Consider the following 21,418-nt stretch of genomic DNA (forward strand, 5'->3'; position numbering starts at 1 on the left):
GATTATGTGCATATTGGGGTCAGGCCAGGGGATGAACTTAAGTGTATTACAGAGTTACTATATTGCCGGTAACTTTGTAATAACAGCCCTGGCCTTGGAAGGTATTTGACTGGCTAGGTCAGAAAAATACCAGTCAGGTGTCAACTCTACCTCCCGCAAATCAATGCACCTTTTAATAAGACCTTGTTTGCCCTTTCATATTTTTACAAGGCTATTGCTTGCAGCAAGGTGGCATGTTAGTACACTGTGTCACCTGCTATAGTGCTAGCCCTACAGTCCAAATCACAGAATATACATTAAATTGGCCTTTATATGTTACACTAACTGCTGTTAAAACAGGAGAATATAATAATAATATAATTCAAAATACAAAAGAAGTTGTTATTGTTCTTAAATGATATGCATGTCTATAGAGATATGTGAAAATGAGCAGACACTAAGGGGGTTATTTACTAAACTCCGAATAGCTGAAAATACCCGAAATCTGAATTTTTTTTCGGAATTTATTAAACCCCGAGGGCTAAAAAGCCCGAATATAAAAACAGGGCATCTCAAACCTGTCGAGGTTGTTTAAAAGTCAATGGGAACAGTCCCATTGATTTTCGGTTGTGTCTGGGGTTTATGGCAATTTCACAATGTTTTCTGAGCTTTCGGGTGAAAAATTCCGAAAAATGTTTTTGGGGAAAATTCACGAAAAAATCTTGAAAATCTGAGCTTTTCCCGCAAAGGTAATTTTTGTGAAAATGTAATAATAAATAAGCGTTAAAAACCCGAGCGGCTTAGATCGGAGTTTGTAGCAGCCGATATTGAGATAAATTCGGACCTTGATAAATAACCCTCTAAGCAGCTCCCTTTAGACTTCCAGATCTGTTTATACCTATTGATTTTAATTGATTGTACCTTAAATACAACATACATCAGGGTCACTAAGGTCAGCTTGCTTATGGAAAATCAATGTTATACAAAAATAAACCCATGCCATGTGAAATGTTTCATTATTACATGACAGGCAGCTTTTATACGCTGTAATTATATGGCCAGCATAAATAGGGGGAAAGATCTTTTTTTTCTGAGATAAGCAGCTGCAATTATATATTTACTACAAGCAGTGTTCCAGGTATTAGGGGTGTTAACATGACTGAAAGAATAAAGCAGAGAACAGGAATCATTCTTAGAATCCAGGACATCGATCTATAATGGGATAGCCATAGCTCACCCCAAGGGGCAAATTTACTAAAGAGCGAAGCCCATTTTTGAATGAAATTTTGCCAAAATGACAATTTGGAGGCATATCTCCAATTTACTAAAAGGTGAAGAAGACAATTCACTAGTGAAAAATCTTAGCACAAGAGAGGTTTTTCACCAGGCGAATTTTCACCCAGTTGAACAATATTTAATCTGCTGATTTATCAAAGTGTGAACCTTCTCATTTGCCTAGATGAAGTTTTGAATTTTGATTAATATGGAGATTCGCCTCAAAATAATATATGATGTAGTTGTGCGTAATATGGCGAAGCTCTTTCTACAGTGGCTGAATACAATAAACTTTTCAAGTAATCAGGTTAAACATTTAGCGAATCTTAAAATCACAACTAGTAAGCAAGACAAGAGACCTGCTTCTCTCTACAGTAACATTTAGCTGGGCACAAAAGCCTAGAGCAACAGTGTTTAAAACAAGGCTTTCTACCAGTCTCAGTATGAATAGTATTAATAGACATAGGCCCTTGGGGAGCTCCCCTGCAGCTGAATGTCTAGTTACCCATACTTGTGATGTCATTGAGCATGTACAGGGGGATCTAACATTCAGTTCTCTCGGTATTCAGAACAAAGATACTTAACTCTGAACTGAATGGAAATGAAGTCAGTAAAGGTCATTTACAAACGCTGCTTTCACTGTGAGAACTATATAAATGAATACAATCACCAGTGACTATATAGCAAAGCAATTGTGTTCAGGTCCTTGATAAATGCAGAACACCAGGTTATGGCTGAAGAGGCAAATGTTAACACAGTAAAGTTTACATCAAATGCAACTACTACAAGGACTTTGCCTCTCTTTGCACTTTGTGGGCCCATGAAATCACTGCTGACACCCCTCTACTTGGTCACTTTGTGATGCTAGTGTGCAAATATTTTACTAGCTGCTAACAGCTGGCAAACGTGATGTGCAATGGCTGAATGCTGGAAATAAGGCAGGGGGAGTAAAAGTGTTGAATTTGTACCAGTTTTAGCTCTTGCAAAGAGACCCCCTGCTTAGTATAGCAACCTTCTAATTTTCATCTTAACTTGCTGAAGTCCCTTAATCTGGATATGTTCTAAAGGACTGGTAGTTTGAGGGCTTAATAATACATAAAAGCTAACCAACTCTCATTAAACACACAGCTACATAAATGAATCAGGATTTCTAGCAAATGCAAGCAATTCACTGCAGTTGGCAATAAGTGACAGGACCTTCCACCATACATCTGAGACAATTCACACCACTGCACAAACTGCACAACACTTCCTGCATAATATATGTCACATACTGTAAAACACTGAGCAGCTGTGAAATGATCCCTCCCTAGCACTAGAATATCAAAGGCATGATTTTATAGTCCTGTCTTACTTACATCCTGACAACTGTAGCCATGAGGAGAGGCAGTCACATGGGAAGGAAAACAGCTTGTTTTACAGAACAAACAGGTCCATTTTGGTTGGGGGTGTCCAAAATGTAGATCGGGGTCTACCAGTATCAGTAGATCTCAAGACACTGTCAACAAACAGCTTGTCTAAATTACCCTTCTGTCTTATTCTTTTCATTCAGATATTTATTATGTTAAGGTTACATAAGAATTTTTTTTTTTAAATATAGCAAAATATATTCTCTTTTAAATTAATATAATATGTAAGTAATATTTTCCATGGAACAGAATGCTAGACAACATCACTAAAAGTAGACCCCACATTGGTAAAGTATGGGCACTCCTGGGTTACAAGAATATCTGTATACCAGGAGTGGACAGCATGCAGTCTTTCAGACTGAGATTATACATTTCACATCAGTCCCTGCCAGTGGAGCTTACAATCTAAGGTTCCTATCACATTCACATACACTATGATCAATCAGGAGTCAGTTAAGCTGCCTGTAGGTTCTTGGAACATGGAAGGAAAATGGAATGCCTGTTGAATGGCCACCCATGAGGAGAACATACCAACTCCATGAACATGTGCTCCAGCAGGAATTAAACACAGGGCCCCAGCATGGCAAGGCAGCATTCCCATGTTCAACTCCAGTGTCTGTCGGGTGACATTGGAAATTGCAGCTCAAAAAAAGCCTCAGGATAACAATGACTGCAACACAATGTACACATACAATGTACTTTTTGTACAGTATTTAGAGTTCTGCTATTAGCAGTTATATTAAGAAATTGCCACTTCTAAAAAACAAGTACAGTGCATTTTGGACTAGTGTGATAATAAGGAGTCTCATTTATAAACACTGGGTAAATGTGCAAAATGTTTTCATTGTTCAACCCACTGCTGGCTGGAGAAAAAGTCAGTTGCTGATTGTTGCTATGAGTTAATGCCCCTGTATAAATATGCCCAGTGTTTATGCATGAGCCCCAAATGGAGCCAGCAACTTTCTTTGTAATCATTTTGCCATGCTGTGTTTAAACACACAATACAGAGCCCCTTGACCAAAGCAGGAAATGGGTTAATAGTGGATAGGTTTTATATTCATCGCTTTAGTGGCCGAAGTAAAGGCAGCAGAGTCAGTATAGGAGAAAATGGTGATGTTGACATGGGATCTGAATGAATAATGTGTCACAAAATGAGCAGGAAATTGTAGTTGGAAAGGACAGTCTATGGGCAACTTGAGTTCAACTGAGAGGAACACTCAATGGGATCCCAAAGGAGAGTGAAGGGTCCTCAGCTTTGCTCATGTCTGACGGAGGGGTACATACTGCTGGTGGCTTTGCAAAAACAATGACACAACTGGCCAAAATTAACATGAAAAAGTATTAATAAATATTGTTAATGATGTGTGAATAAAATATGTTTAATGGAGACAAATTATGTAAAAAATAAGCATGTACCAGTGCATTATACTCATTTAGATATAGAAGAATTGTGCTTAATGTTTTATTGAATATTTCTGCAAAAACCCTAATAATCCCTCCCTTCTCTTCCACTTCCTGCACCCTGAATTCCCAGGCTGTGCAGGGCAGCCAGCGGCTCTCAGTTCACTGCACTGTAGGACAGGAACCAATCAGCAGCTAGCAGGACCTGATAGGGAACTGAAGCCTTCTGCGCTTGTGTGACTTCAGGGCTGTGATTGGCTGTCCCCCTCCTACTGTGCTTCTGGCAGGGACCGTTACAACACGCCCACCCCTCATTTTAAACAGGGACCAGTGAACATCTATAGGTAGCTCCAGTAATTAAAAATAATATTAACTTTTAGCACTATGTAAAAGCAACACCATATATTACTCATAATGGCCTACAAAATTAGGGTTTTTTCATTTATCCTATATGTATCCTTTAAGAGTTTTTATGTGACAATTGAATCTGGCCAAATATGCGATCATTCAAATCACAAACCATTCTGTGAAATACTGTACCTTTAATTTGGTCAGTGTATGGCAATCTTATCCCCATTGGGAGTATAAACTCTGTGCTGCTAATAGTAGTCTGGGGCAGGGGCCAGGAAACCATTACGGAAAATGTTGCACAATATTATATTTAACAAGTGCACTGAAACACATTACACGATATTTGGCAACCGTAATGCAAAATGTAAAAAAACATTCTTAAGACATTTTATATATGTATCATATATATATAGAGTGCAGAGGTTACATTGAAGGTATTTTTACACATCTTTCTGATGACTTCATGTCTTTAAAATAGTACATTTGTGGTTATATACATTTTTACTTCTCCACCAGTACTTTTCCCTCCTCAAATCTACTGTGCTTTCTTATAAAGGTTGTAATTGATGGGTCTATTTTCAACCTAACTTACTATGTACTCAGGCATCTAACACCTAAGCTGTCATTTTCCCCTACACAAGATGAATACAAGTCATCCATGCAAAGATGCAGAGTTGTTGCATAAATATTCTAATGAGTGTGTTGCTTATGTCAGAGTACCATTTACAATATCATAATCTATAGTTTAGTCAGAATAGTTCCATCCAACGTGCCCGTTGCACTTTCCAATGAAGGAAACTTCCCATAAATAAAGGGGTCTGCAAAACATTCATACCTGTTGATAGGAGGCTAGAACAGTTTGGCAGTTACTGTAAAGAAGGAACAAAATACCATTACATAATATCCCAAACTCATAAAATCCTATACGTTTTACCTTAAAGGGGACCTGTCACCCTAAAAAATAATTTCAAATTCTTTTCTATCATGTTAGTTGAGCAAAATAAACTTTACTTACACTGTATTTATTATTTACGTTTTGTTTCCTTCTGTCTTGGAATTATACAATCACAGCAAGCAGGCAGCAGCCATTTTGTGGACACGGTTATTAAGAGAAATTGTGTATCACCCCAAAATCTTGTGTATGCACCAGAATGGGGGACCTAATGTCCATGTGCAGTGCCCTACACAATTATAGAGCCTGAGGAGGGAAGGGGGAATGTGAGGAGAGCAGTGACATGTAGGAAGTGCTGAATGGAAAGTGAAAGTAATTGACTGCCCCTCCTCTATGCCACAGGCATAGAGGCGGGGCAGTTAATATTTGATTGACAGTTTAGATATTTAAACACCTTTATAACAGGTATGGATGTTTTAATGAAAAAAATTTTTTGGGTTTCATATTTAATTTGCAAAGGACTTTCATTATGCAGCTTTTTATGTGTAGATGACAGGTCCACTTTAAGGTTAACAAGATGTTTCTGAGAAACTGCTCTTGCTTTTTACAGAAATGACTTACAGAATCTCACTTCGGGTTACCAGAATCATTCAGGAAAGACTCATCCAAACAAGACAACTCCAATAAAAATATCAAACCCTTCCAAAGATTATTTTCTGTTCAGCTGCTTCACCAGAAATTTTTTTTTTCAGTTGCTAGTCTATTTTTATTTTTGACCATTTTTGTAATATTGAAGTCTAAAGTATCATTTTTTACCTTCTCAAATCTCCTCTCAAATCTTCTGTAAACTGTTTGAAATGATACATTTTGTTGATACATTTCTTACCTTTGACCCTGCTAAGCAGAATGCCTGAGTTTCATGGCAGCTGTATCAATTAATACCATAGTATACTATACAGATGCTGCTGATAAATATACCAAAAAATTTAGCAAATTGTAACAGATTACTGAGCTGCCAGCCTAAAACACGAGAGACAGGAACATTACACTCTACTAAAAAAAAAGTAGAAAGCAATTTACAACAGCAAAAAAATGGGAAATTACGTGACTTTTTGTCACAAAACAAGGAAGTAAAAAATGTTTTTCGCTTCCCACCCCTAATTTGCATATGTAAATTAGGATTCAGTATTCGCCCGAATCTCTCTCGAAGGATTCAGGGGTTCGGCCGAATCCAAAATAGTGGATTCGGTGCATCCCTATTATTTATAAGTGTTTGGGAGGTGAACAACTCCCTTAAAAGGAAGAAAACTTGATTTGGCTTTTGACTCTCTGATGTACATGTTGATGGTTTATGCTTCTGCTTTTACATCAGTTAATGTTACATAAGCATTGCCCTACAAATTGCAGCTCGTGAAAATCTAGTATGTAAAAAAATGAAGCATGCACAGATCAGGCTTTTTGCTGCTTGTGTCCACGTGCTGCTGTACACAGACAAGTGTCATCGGGAAAACCGGAGAGAGAGATGCAGAACTAGAGAGCTGTGAGTCCAGGATCAGCAGTACATATTTGAGGGGACAGTGTTTTCTTTACACAGAACAAATGCACTATGCATTATGCATTTGTCATAATCAAATAGCTGTATTTCCACTTTATATTTTATAGAATAAAGACCATAAAGGACCCTAAATGTGGTTTAATAAGAATGCTATGGAGTGTAGGAAGTTATATACTATTCACAAACCCATTATCCATTAAACCTCTACACAAATACAGCCATTTCCCATAGTGTGCTTTTGAACTAACAATTCTTCATTTTTCCCGACTTTTGCACCTTTTTCTCTGTGATTTTGACAGCTAAACTAGCATAAATCCTTGTCGTTGGCAACGTAATCCTATAAAAAGCCTTAAGGCATGGTGTTTCACATTACTGCAAACACTCAGGTCCCAAGCATTTCAGTATATAGATCCTCTACCTGTACTGAAAATAGGTGTAAGGTAAAGGCAGAGTAGTGAAATGCCCCTTAGCACTACTTATACACCCTGGGGAATCAATACAATTGAGAAAAAGCAATGCAACAGCTGTTTTTGTGCTCACAGTAATCCATATAATATCCAACAACCAGCGTGTGCTATTGCGGCTCACCAGATCAAATCTGGGGTCCAGGTGAATATGCCCCTGACCTTCAGATAATGAAGTTAATCATCATTTATCATCATTATCAGAGCAATTAGGCTGGTGCTGAACCTGGACCACCATAGAGGGGTGTGCTAAAATGAGTTTTTATTCACTTGAACATCCCAACACAAAACACAGCCTTATGCATTTCTAGCCTTATGGGGCCACTTCATTAGGGCAGTTTTACCTGCGATCCCCTGCGTTGTGCTTTCTTCCATTCAGCCGCAGGGGAGCACAGAAGTAGACGCAATCAATTATTGTCAAGGGGGCTGTAATCACTAGGGATGCACCGAATCCAGGATTCGGTTCGAGATTTGGCCTTTTTCAGGGTGATTCGGTTGAATCCTGCCTGGCCCAACCGATTCGGTCGAATCCTTCTGCCTGGCCCAACCGAATCCGAATTTGCATATGCAAATTAGGGGAGGGAGGGAAATCACGTGACTTTTTGACGCAAAACATGGAAGTAGAAAATGTTTTCCCCATCCAACCCCTAATTTGCATATGCAAATTAGGATTTGGTTCGGTATTCAGCCGAATCTTTCATGAAGGATTCGGGGGTTTGGCCGAATCTAAAAAAGTGGATTCGGTGCATTCCTAGTAATCACACAGAACGCAGGCGAAAAGCAACATGCTGCATCCCACCTGTGCTTGGCGCTTACATGCGTCTGTGTGAGTACAGTCCCCTTCACAATAATTGAGTGCATCTACTCCTGCACTCCCCTGTGGCTAAACAGAAGAAAGCGCAACGCAGGAGAGCGCAGGTAAAGCTGCCGGTGTGTAAAAGTCCTAAACATTTCCCCAAATATCCATTATAAGACGAGTATGCAGCACAATCCTATCTATATAAATCATACTGCCAAGGAGCAATAGCTGTCTTTTCAAAACAATTTTTAGGATCTTTCATTCCTGTGATTCACTATCACCATCCGATATAGGGTTAAAGAGGCAAGTGTATAGAGGTGTTGCTGCTGAGGGTCTGTTGTTTCCTGGGAGATGCTTTATTCAAATATATTCCATTTCTAACATTTGTCGCTCTTCAAACCGTAAATGTAGCTCTCTATAGCAATCAATTAAATATCTGCCGTCTAACAAATGTAATGAAAAATGGTCCTGCAATCCAGTGCAATGTATGACAGGTGCATAAATGTACATTTACGTATATGCATAGGAGTGGGAGGTGCCTTGCAGCTTGCTTATGTGCAAGCACTCGTTTAGATTGCAACAGGACACAACATTCTATTCCTGAACAGTAGATGATGCGGTTTTAATCAAGTTTACAACAAAGGTAGTGGCTGCATGAATGCCTGACCAACACAACTAACAAACAAAGAGGCACCTGATGATTATTGCTAGTTATATCGCCACATGCATTGCACAGAAAATGCTGAAAGGAATAATTTACCTTCAATTTTCTGTTTTGCTGGATGTAAACTCAGATAATTTGCAATTGGTCTTTATTTTTGTATGTTATTTTTAGCTTTTTTTTCAGCAGCACTCCAATTAGGAAATTCAGCTGCTCTCTGGTTTCTAATATCCAACTTACCTTGGCAACCAAGCAATGGATTGAGAGTCTGAAAGATGAAGAGGCCTGAAGAGGAAGCAACCATTTTTTATACTTTTAAGAAAAAAAGGGAAGACCAACTAAAAAGTTGCTATTAAGCATCCCTGGACAGTCTTCAACTGCTGTCAACATCTGTAATTCAACAGCCCCTAGGAGGGCCACAGTTTAGCAGGTCTTGCAGAAGCAAAATGACTATAACATCGAAATTAAATACTGACGCACCTGTATGCCTAAACTGTAACTCAAATGGATTTGTTATTGTAACAAAGCAAATGCACATGTAAAGGATAATGAACTAGCAGCCTTCCAGCTGTGGTGAGTCAGAACCCCCTGCATGCTCAAGCTCTCAGAGGATGCTGGGAACAGAAGTTCACCACGACCAACAAGGATATTTACCAGCCATGCATAGGAAATGAGTTGTGTTACATCACTGATCAATTGACAAAAAAAAAAAAAAAAAAACCAAGTTATTTCTGGAATAAATTTTATTTGATTTATATAGAAATACTTAAAAAAAACATGAAGTAGCACCATTACTTAAGTTTTACCTTTATTATGTAGAACTTTAAATGTCAGAAAAATAAAACTCTTGATACAATTTCAAATCTCGTTTCAGCAAATATAATATTAGTATTTGACCATGAGGTTAAAGGCCCTTTATCATAAAATAAAATATACTTTGTTTTTTTTTCTTAAACTTTGCTCAGTAAAGTACATTTACGCTCAAGTAACATCACCTACATATACATAAACGAGTGGTAAACAAAATGTATTAAAATAGAAATACTAAAACTATATCGGTGCAACAGAATTTCGTAATTCCCACTGAAATCTATACAAAGGTTAGAAAGCAGTCAACTGTTTCTTCTGGTTGGCTTAATAGGCTTATACGTTTCCCATTTCTGTAATAATATAGAATAAAATATGCTTTATATCACGGAATAGAAAAAGATGCTGGGTGAAGCAGATTTAAAAGATTTTGTTTCAGAACCTATAAAATCTCTATCCCAACAGAATACTGTTCAAAACATTTGTTATCCTCATTTAATGGTTTGTCCCATTCCCTCCCCCCATCGACACCTGTGTGATATTAAAATAATACAGTGTTCTTTGCCTTTAGGCCATATATACTAAAAATAAAAAGATTTTAACCCAGCTACAAAAGAAAAAGTTCACTGAACTTAAATTAAAATACTTGTAAACATCTTTGCAATATGAAATATAATTTTTCAAGTCAAAAAAGAATAAAATACTTCAATCTGTATCAATGCAGTTTCATCTTTAAAACACATTTTATATTTATAGATATATATTTATAGAAGATATGATACAATTTAATATCACTTTGTTAAAGCTGCAGTATCATGGTTTTTTTTTTTCACTGGAAAAGGTCAGGGGAAAAAAAAAGCAATATTAGCCGTGTATCGTCATAAAAGTATCTCTCCGCTTCTCATAAGCATTTGGCCAGTGACTAGCTAAGAGGGGCACATATTGTATGCTAGAAGCCTGCTATCAGAAGTACTTAATCGGATTAAAAGGAACGATAACATCAAGTGCAGAGTGAAACAAATGCTTCTGCAACCAGGATGTTGTTGTTCGTATTAAGAGCATGCAATAAATGTCACTTATATTCTCCCCAAGCTTACGATATATGTGATTATGGAAAAGTAGCCTGCAATTTCCATTAAGAAGGGATGAAATAATAATCATTAACGTGCAGATACTGCAGCTTTGTAGCCACATTCCCACTTGCCAAAGTATGTTTTTTCCCCAAAAAAAGAAAATAATAAAATCTGTGAGATCCGATGTCCCAACATCATTATTTAGCCGCTTCAAGGCAAATGGGGGTGCTTATAATCCAATGAATGCCTAGGTGACCACCCACCAGCTATAAAGGGTTAAATAGCCATGTAGCAATATGTCCTGTTTGGATGCCAAGGAAGACCCAGTGATCTCAATGTAACAAACGCAGAAGAGCAGATGTGCAAATGAATATTGCTTCTAGAAAAAGGCGCATTTGAAAGTGGCGCTGTAAGCTATTTACATAATGACGCTGGGGGGTGGGTACAACAATAAAGGAGGCGGGTACTTAAATCAAGTGCCTGCACCACATTTTGCCAAAGCAGATCACTACAGAGAGGAATTCTAGCTTGGGACCCTTTAACTGTCCCAGACAGTATTTGGTAATTGAGATGAAGCTGTAACATGAGGGGAAAGTGATGCTGGGTGACATAACTCAACGGCTGCAGGAGGGTAACAGGCTGGGCATTCCTTTTGCCCATTCCATGATAACCATCTGATAAAGGCAATAACATGAATTAGTGTATAACTGAACCCCTGGCCCTGCTGCTGTTGTACTAGAACTAACCACATTCCAACAACCCTAGGGGCAGTGGGAGCAGTAGTTCAAGAGCAGGAGGGCATCAGCTCACATGAAGTTACAGAGACATTTGCGCCTCAACATCCCCTGCCCCTTTAAGAAATAATAGCATGGCATTAAGTTATGCTAGAAGGTATTAAATAGATTTAAGCAAGTAATAACCAGGGTGGTACAGCATTGATGGACACAGAATAAGAAATAAAAACACAAATCTAAATATATATATTATCTGAATATTAATATATTACAATATATTAATATATTAAAGGATCCGTGTAGGGTATATACACAGGTGTATGGCACCATACAAGTGGGAATGTAGCTGCTCACTGGCCCGTTTCCTGGAGATGGAGGGAAGGATTTAGGAGAAGATGCGGATGGCCTGGGTGACCCCTGCATGGCACACTGGGCACTGGGGCTGGTTCTTCTCACAGATGCGGTTGGCACACTCCATGCAGAACAGGTTGTGCCCACAAGGGACCAAGGCAGCGATCACCTCACTCTCAAAGCAGATGGAGCATTCACGGCTGCCCTTTCTCCTCATGCCGGATGAAGAGGAAGACGAGCTGGAGGAGGAAGAGCTGCTGCTGCTGCTGGAGGAAGAGGACGATGATGAAGAGGAGTCGCAGGCCATGTTGCTGTAAGCAGAGTAGCTCAAACCACCCCCAGGGTCACTGCGCACCCGGCGTGCTAACGGATGCTCGGACAGTCCATTGCATGTGTGCAGGGGTGGCGAGAGCCTGGGGGCAGTGGTGCAGCCCACTCCATTGAGCCTCCTCTGATTGAGCAGGATCCCGTTGGCATTGTTATGGTAGGGGGCACTGCCAGTGCTGCGCTCCAGTTGGGACCAGGTATAGGCAGAAGGCGGCGGGGCAGGGGCAGGGTCAAATCCGGACTCAAAGGCCAGGTCAGTGCAGTCGGGGGAGATGCCGGTGCTGTACACATATCCATTGCCGTTGTTATTATTGTTATTGTTGGTGTAGCTGAGGTCGGGGCTGGGCGGGCTGTAATCTGCCATCCTGGTGCCCCCAAAGTAAGAGTCGGTGGAGGCGCTGCCCAGGGAGCTGGAGCTGTCATTGCGATAGTTAGATAAAGCCTTGCGGCTGCCTGAGCTTTGGTTGGATTTGCTCCACAGGCTGCCGTGCAAATCAAAGCCCACATCAGTGCCATTGGCGTGGAAATCATTCTCATCCGCCACCTCAATGAGTCCGCCCGTGCGCACAGCGATATGAGCCTCAATCTCCTCCCGGGCTCGGTCCACATTCTCTGGCATTCCTGTCACCTCGAACACAGGCTCCTTGTCCCTGCTCGGGGTCACGATGTACGTGTGGGTCTGCTGCTGGATCCGCTTAATGGTAGCGCCTTTGGGTCCCACCACCAGCCCCACCACTCGATAAGGAACCCGCACCTGGATGGTGGTCTGCCCGGGAAGATTTGGAGGGGCGGGCACCGAGCCCCCGTTCAGCGCCGCCGCGTTCTTGTTGCGAGAGGCTCGGATCATTGAGAAGTGCTCAGCAGCTGAGATGATCTCTCTTCGGGCCAAGGCCACATCTTCTTTCCTCCCAGTCACAACAAAGACTGGCTCCTCCCCGCGCACCGGGGTCTTGATGTATGTGTTGGTCTTGGCCCGCAGAGCTTTGATCTTGCAGCCTGGGAGGGGGAGACACAATGGAGCGTCCGTTAGTGGGGTACGCACAGAAGAAGGGCCACACCATTCATTCACACAATAACAGCCGCCACATGGCCATCAGACACTGTCACACACACACACTGGCACCAGGGCTGTAGCAGATACATCCCTCACTGTCACACAAACTCACACACACTGTCACACACACACAAACTGTAACACACACTGGTACACACACAGTCACAAACACTGTAACACACAAACTGTAACACACACACACAAACTGTAACACATACTGGTACACACACAGTCACACACACAAACACGGTAACACACAAACTGTAACACAGTCACACACTGGCACAGGGGCAGCAGCAGATACATCCCTGACTGTCACACACACACACACACACTGCTACACACACACACACACAAATACTGTAACACACAAACGGTCACACAGTGGCACGGGGGCAGCAGCAGATACATCCCTGACTGGCACAAGTTAAGACATTATCACAGACACTGTAGCAGCCATTCCATTGACGCCACTCAGCGCCAGTCACTGTACTGGAAGGGCAACACAGTTTTAAGGAATAGACAAAGGAAGGGGCAGTCCAGATGCTGCGGAAACACAATCCTCAGCAGACCACTTGCAATAGCCTGTCCCATGGATTGTGAGAGTTGTAGTTCTGCCCCAGCCTGAGCGCCCAAGGTGTTCACTCCTTTGTCTGGCCAGACCCCTCCGCCCCAGCATTCCCCCGCAGCTGCTCACCTTGTCTGCCGACGATCTCCGCCACATGCTCCGAGCTGGGAACCTGCACACATTCCGTCATGTTGATGCTTTTCTTCCGCGGCTCGTTGTCGTACATGGCGCTCTCGTCATTGTCCAGTCCCAGAAGCGAGAGCTGGTCGAGGGCAATTTGGAGGGCCCGCTGGTCATCCAGGGTCTCGCCTCCTCCTCCTCCGCTCCCATTCCTCTCCATGTCTGCAAAGAGCGAGCTGGGCATGGTCAGGCTGCCGTCTCACCCCCCACTCAGCTCACCTCAGTGCTACGTACAGACACAAAGACAAAGCGAGGTGGCCGGCACTAAGGAGAGAATCAGGGGAGGGTGGCTGACGGGGAACGGCAATTTATTAGGGGCTTGTGTTCCTTCCGTTACCCCTGAGTATTGGATGCTGCTGACTGAGAGTTCAGTGCAATCGAAAATGGGGTCTCCTCGGGACTAAGGCGCAGCTCCCCGACTCGTAGAGGTACTAGCGTTTCTTTAAGGAGCCCCTCCCCGGCTCACTCAGCGTTTTCCTCCCCTCCTGTCTGAGCCACTGCAGCCAGACGGCACTAGAGGGGGGAATAAGAGGGCCGTGACGTCACGAGCAAGGCTTGACAGCACAAAGGGACTGACACTGAGCTCGGTCGCCTCTATTGGCCGAACAACTGATACGGGGCGGAGTTAGAACGTCTGCAACACCCCCCCTCTGTCCGCCCCTTCAGCAGGGAAAGGAATACAAAAAAAATCTTCCTTTCTTTGTTGTCTCGTGAAGAACAATAGAAACTTGATATAGCGGAGCGTGGTCTGAAGCTGAGGGGTGTCCTTTGCCCCCAACATTGTGGCACCTCAAACCCCTGTCAAATGATGGAATGTTCCGCCCCAATCTTCCATTCCTATTGGCCGCACAGCCCAAAGCACTTTCTCAGCAGCTGGCGGAGCCGCACACCTTCAGCTTGCGCTTTTCTTTGTCTGCCGAGAGCTCGCGTGCTCCCAGCAAACTGCAGTGCAACGTAAACACAGCAAAAGTGCCTGCCGCCCGCTCAGAACATGCCCCAATGATGTTCCTGTAGTCAAGCAACTTTCCTCTCAAAACTACAGGCAGGAAGCTGGGAACTGTAGTTCTCTAGATGTTGCCAATATTGTATTGTGGTGGAAAATAAATCTATGAACCAAAAACTATAATAATCCCCGCCATAAGAGCGCTGAGCTGCAGCTGGACAAAAGACATTCGGGGATGTGCTTCCCAAATCAGCAAAGTTAAATATCCATGATTTACACCTCAAAAACGGGTCTTTGAACTAATATCCACGATTTTCACCTCAAAAACGGGTCTTTGAACTAATATCCATGATTTTCACCTCAAAAACGTTTTTTTTATCCCACCCCCCATATGAGGAAACGATTTTATTATCAGGGATTCAATACACTTTGGTTTAATTGTTACAGTTGACTGTGCCTTTAATTAACTGGCCCGGCAGTTTCCCGCAGCTTTAGACTATCACTTTATTATCACTACGGTGCGACTTAGAGCAAGGAATCGTGTACTAGACTCCGAGTAGGACCCTTCCATAATGTCCGGTGAAGGGGGGGATATGCCCAGACATGTGAGGATCCCATTGAGCGAGGCGCTCTTTGTTCTGTAGCCCTGGGTCTCCCGCATATGACGTGTGGATAAAGGGGTCTATTGCATTCATTCTGCCCCTGATTCTCTCCCAATCAGTCCCGCCACACCCTGCCCATAGAACACGCTCCCCCCTGAATATGAATGGATGTTTTTGTTGGCAGTCTGCAATGCAAATAGATGCACCATTTTACAGGTATCTGTCCACTCTTCTGGTGTTTATTGCAGGGACTCGCCATTTCCTCCGGATGTTCAGAAGTGGAGGGCTGGCTGGTGACCTGCTACCCCCTGTTAATTGCTGCAAGGCTAAACTAATTGGAAGCAAAGGACAAAACTCTCCCTGTCCTAGTTACTCTGCATCTCCTGCCTTTTGTTTATTACTCTGCCTTGCTATAGCCCCACATTTTACACTAATACACATACATTTTTCTTTTGGCTTCCCCACCAATCCTAGAAATCCTGACACAGCTAAAATGTTAAAAGATGGAAACTGTTCTCACAATGGATTAGGGGAACAGATGTGATGATGGCCCTGGAGGAGGCATGTTGTGCTGTGAGCTGCTGGAGCCAATGTGAAGGTTGCAGGTGGAGCAGCACTTGATAGTAGAGGTGGTGCACTTGCTATTGCTTTGTGTGAACATCACCAGTGTGTGGCAGACAACAAAAGACACCGTTATGTCTGTAGCACCACAACCAACTCCCGCCACCCTCAGCCGACCAAATAATAAGTTGCAAGTCAGCAAGAACTGGAGAGGTCATACGCTCCCCGTCCTCACTGCACTTACAAATATGCTGTTTGTTTGATTTCCGTAGTTAAAACAACATGTGGTAACCTGTTAGCTGATGAGCCAGGAGCATTTATTATTGCTAAGGATAAACAGATGGCTTCCCAACACCATCAAATGAGCCTTCACGGCCAGAACATTACTGTGTGATGTCAAAAACCACAAGAGTTGAGGTGGAGGTGAAGCAATTAAGGGACCGTCTCCAAATCCCCAAACAAAGAGCACGCCCAAGCACCTGCCAATAATTTATTGTATACAGTATATGCAGTATTCGAATGCTCAGTGTCCTGCTTGTATATCCTACAGCCTGAGTGTTATTGCTGGTGCTTAAATAAGTCCATTCCTAGTGCAGAATGGTGCATTTTGAGTCTGAAACCATTGTTTCCCCCAGGGACTTAGACAACACATGTCCAGTACATTAGCAATGCTCAGGCTTCTAGCAAACATCCACTTTGTTAACGGGAACAGTATATTCACTGTGATTGCAGTGTGCAGATGACCTCTATAATACCAGGCAAAGGGATATATTGTGTAACGGTGTATTTTTGACATGCATTTTGCACAAGGGCAAACTCATGAAAATTTAAATACGTTAATATGAAACTACATTATAAACATTTGGTGCCTACCAGCCGCCCCTATCTACCACATGAGCTGACATCTCAGACATGCCAACTCATATTACTTTTTTGAGTAGGGATGCACCGAATCCGGGATTCGGCCTTTTTCAACAGGATTCAGATTCAGCCGAATCCTTCTGCCCGGCCGAACCGAATCCTAATTTGCATATGCAAATTAGGGGTGGGGAGGGAAATCGTGTGACTTTTCGTCACAAAACAAGGTAGTAAAATCTTTTTCCCCTTCCCACCCCTAATATGCATATGCAAATTAGGGTTCGGATTTGGTTTGGTATTCGGCCGAATCTTTCACAAAGGATTCAGGGGTTCGGCCGAATCCAAAATAGTGGATTCCGTGCATCCCTATTTTTGAGTCGCCCTATTTTGTCCCCCTCACCTGGTTACCAGCAGTAACAGGCCTCTCTCCTGCTCTGTGTAATGTGCACCCAATTCAAAAAGCACCAAATATACCTAGTACCTAGGTAGTGTCTGGCAGAGCTGAAATCATGTTCAGGGATGTGGCAGATAAACACATGAAATATAATGGCTGTACTTTACAGGGATGATTCCGAAGCCGGTATGCTGGCATCAAACTTTTTCCTTTTCACTTGAAAGAACTCTACAGTAGTCATGAGCGGGTCAAGTTGACCAATTTACCCCAGAGGTGGATGGGAGGACCTATTCAGTGCCAGTCCAACCCCTCTCTTACCTCTCCATTCGACCCAGCCCTACTAATGACATTGCAGTGTTTACTTATTTACTCATGCTCTCCCTGGTCCAACCCCTCCAGTGATATCAATGATGGGTCAGGTGCAGGGATATACATCAGCACAACACAGCAGCCCAGGTTGGTCTCAGGCTGGGATAGAACTAATCAGGAATCACCGAACTTTTACAGTTTAATACTTTTTTGCATAATTGTTTTTTTGAATCCTAAGTGATATCATTTATAAATGCTGTTTCTTTTTTATTTTAATCCCCTACTTGTCAGGTGTCATTGTGTCTAATTTGACTGGCAATAGCTGGCATTATGCAGGTGTACTGTTATGTATGTATATATGTATATTTTTATTTGTATAGCGCGCCTTGAGGGCAAAGCACTGTACAGCAAAGCAATAAATTAGTAGTAACAAACAAGGGGTCACTGCAATAAGTAACAATAAGTCCATTATTAGAAATACAATTAGAAATACAATTCAAATAAATATCAAATATAATTACAATACAGATTAAGTGCTCAGTGTCAAGGTGACAAAAGGATGGAGGGCCCTGCCCCGTAGGGATTACAGTCTAAATGGGAGGGTAATTTGCAGACACAATTCGGAGGGCTATAAAAGTGCTGTAGTTTACAGTGTGTAACACTGTCATATGAGGGCCAGTTCAAGTGTTATCCAGGTGCTCCCAGAGTTAGTTTTTGATTTTAGTTCTAAAGACGTTGAAGGAGGTATATATCTTAATTGTTTTTTTTTTTGTTTTTTTTATACCATATCATATGGCAACACTAATAAACATTTTATTTAAATTGTCAGTACATTGTGTTATTAACAATTTATTAATATCTCTTCAAATTAATTTTGTACTTTTTTTTTTAATCCCTTTAATAGCACTGCCGTTCGTCGCCCTTTCCCCTCCCCTTTTATCATCTGGACCGGAGCAATAGGGATTGGTGCACGGGAAATTTTTTTTTAAAAAATGGTTGTATCTCCAGAGCAACCCCCATTTTGAACCAATTTGGGTGTGGTTGGGCAGCATGCCACCCCCCTAAAATCCTGCTGCCCTAGGCCCGGGCCTAGGTGGCCTTTCCACAAATCCGGGCCTGGCTCTCCTCAAGATTCCATTTCCCACTTTGCAAATTGGTCACTCCCTTTCCATACTACTGGATCTGACCCATGAAACAATATCCCAGCTCTCCTTAAAGGAGAAGGAAAGGCTAAAATTAAGTAAGCTTTATCAGAAAGGTCTTTATAAATACACCAGTAAACCCTCAAAGTAATGCTGCTCTGAGTCCTCTGTCAAAAGAAACACAGCATTTCTTTCCTTCTATTGTGTACACATGGGCATCTGTATCAGACTTCCTGTTTTCAGCATAAATCTCCAGGGCACGGCCTTGAGCATGCTCAGTTTGCTTCTCTCCCCCTCCCTCCTCCCATCCCTGCTGTAATCTGAGCTCAGAGCTGTAAGTGAGCAGGGAGAGACTCAGGCAGGAAGTGATGTCACACCAAGCTTAAATGGCAGCTTCTATCCTAAACAAACAGAGACAGTGTCTAGAGCTGTTTACTCAGGTATGGTAAAGCATTCTGCAGAATAAATATTGCGTTCTAGCTTGCACTATTGTGGCTAATTTCTTGGCAAACTGTCTTGGAGCTTTCCTTCTCCTTTAAGACTTAATTTCTCATGCTTCTTTTGCAGGCCTGTTTTCAGCTGACTTCTGCAATATTGTTTCAATAGTAAGAATCAAAAGAGCAGATAATAGTAAGGAAGTGACATATTGCTTGCAATAGTTAATTACAGAATAAATTGGAAATTTAAATTTTTTTTTCACCCCCTTTAGGATTTTAGTGATGCAAATAAATGTCTTCTTAACGTACCATACAAATTTTATAGCATATATGTAAATTCATCATTCGTCCTCTTGAGCCATAATAATTATTTAACACAATTGGTAGACTACTGACAGTTTATGGTTAACAGATAATATAGTAAAAACTTTTTGTTTTGTTTTTTCTATGAAAAGGCTGTAAGAAGCCATTGGGATCTAGGACAATGCTCAAGTTGCCAGATGGGCAAAAGTCTCATGGTGATTGACCACTGTGGGAAGGTTGTAGCAGCATCAAGCTGCCCTGCTCTACCCAAATGAATGATTGTGGACGAAAAATAGATCTGTTCCCCCCCCCATCCTTGTGGTTACAGACCTATATAGATTAGTTAGACAAATTACTGCCAAACACACATTATTGCACCAGAATTTCTGAGGCTGAAATACAAACATATTAGGTCAATGGCTCTAATGCTTAGGGGCCCATTCATTAAGTTCGAGTGAAGGAATAGAAGAAAAAATGCTTCGAATTTCGAAGTTTTTTTTTGGCTACTTCGACCATTGAATGGGCTACTTCGACCACGACTTCGACTTCGAATCGAATGATTCGAACTAAAAATCGTTCGACTATTCGACCATTCGATAGTCGAAGTACTGTCTCTTTAAGAAAAAACTCCGACCCCCTAGTTCGCCACCTTAAAGCTACCGAACTCAATGTTAGCCTATGGGGAAGGTCCCCATAGGCTTGGCTAACTTTTTTTGGTCGAAGGATAATCCTTCGATCGTTGGATTAAAACGAACGATTCAAAGGATTTAATCGTTCGATCGAACGATTATTCGTTCGATCGTTCGATCGAAGTATTTGCACAAAATCCTTCGACTTCGATATTCAAAGTCGAAGGATTTTCATTCCCCAGTCAAATATCGAGGGTTGATTAACCCTCGATATTCGACCCTTAATGCATCTGCCCCTTAGTCTTTTAGGCTAAGCAAGAGTTGCCACTCTGAAGTTATAACCACAGCACCGGAACATAGTGTGAATGGAGAGTAACAGACCCCCTAAACTGCTCACTGCTCCTTTGTTGTATCAGTAAGGAAGTCCTGAAATATACATTATTGGTTGGCATACAGTGGCAAATGCTTTGAGGGCCCAGGAGATAGAGTGGGGCAAAGTGCTATAAGTTATATTGATGAAAAATGTTTTATTACAAACATAGTCCATAACAGCTAGCAAGTTGTGGGGACTTGATTTTAAAAATAAAAAAAGTGTAGCAGCATTTAATAAATTAAGGCCTGCAAAGAACTGGGGAGCTCAATAGTGTCTTGTTAATGTTAGTAAAGCTAAGGGTTCATTCACAATACAGACACCGCGTGAGTGCTCAGGTCATTAAAGTGGCACTCACATACACTCGGCTCTTTTAAATTTCAATGAGAGTCCCAAGTGTGAAATCCGACACCCTCAGTCAAATAGAAGTTACAGGATGTTTCAACTTTGGTGCAACCAACTGAATTTGATTGTGCTAGTTCATATATTCAGCACTTGTAAGTGACAGGGCCGCTGTTTTTCCAATAGCTCCCTTGTTACAGTTACAAATCCCTATTGTTACACTAAATGTTTCTCAATATTATTTTTATGGACCCCTAGTGCTTGTACCTCCCTGGTGGCAATATTGTCCTTAGACTACAGCCAGACTAGGCAGATACGCAGGTCTAGAATCCGCTCCTCCATTGCAGCTGGATCTCATTCTGCGGAGAAATGCAGGCCAAGACATTGTCTCTGCTCGGGTACAGGCATACAACAAATAACAGCAAGAGTTCACATTTCACAGCTGATGTCTGCTGTGTCTGTCTGCACCCAAGTGGAGACAATGGTTCTGGGTACAGGCACATAGATTAGTACAGTAGCAGCGGAACAGATTCTTGGCCTGCATTTCTCTGCAGAATGAGATCCACCTAGGCGGGCCCTAGGCTTAGAAGCCAATGGATGAGAGTGTTGCTGTACATGCTGTACTGTATCTAATCATACTAACTCTAA

General features: G+C 41.9%; 1 protein-coding gene and 1 long non-coding RNA gene across 2 annotated transcripts in view; both read right to left on the reverse strand.

Moving 5' to 3' along the window:
- LOC121402155 overlaps window positions 1-21,418 on the reverse strand; it is a 197,212-nt gene that overhangs the window by 101,028 nt on the left and 74,766 nt on the right. The window lies entirely within an intron of this gene.
- On the reverse strand, window positions 10,413-14,328 carry mex3b.S (mex-3 RNA binding family member B S homeolog). Its single transcript, NM_001097747.1, is given in 2 exon segments — window positions 10,413-13,074; window positions 13,830-14,328. Coding segments are annotated over 2 exon segments (1,524 nt in total). The 5' UTR covers window positions 14,065-14,328; the 3' UTR covers window positions 10,413-11,785.

The sequence above is a fragment of the Xenopus laevis genome, chromosome 3S, assembly GCF_017654675.1.
Source record: "Xenopus laevis strain J_2021 chromosome 3S, Xenopus_laevis_v10.1, whole genome shotgun sequence".
NCBI classification, from domain to species: domain Eukaryota; kingdom Metazoa; phylum Chordata; class Amphibia; order Anura; family Pipidae; genus Xenopus; species Xenopus laevis.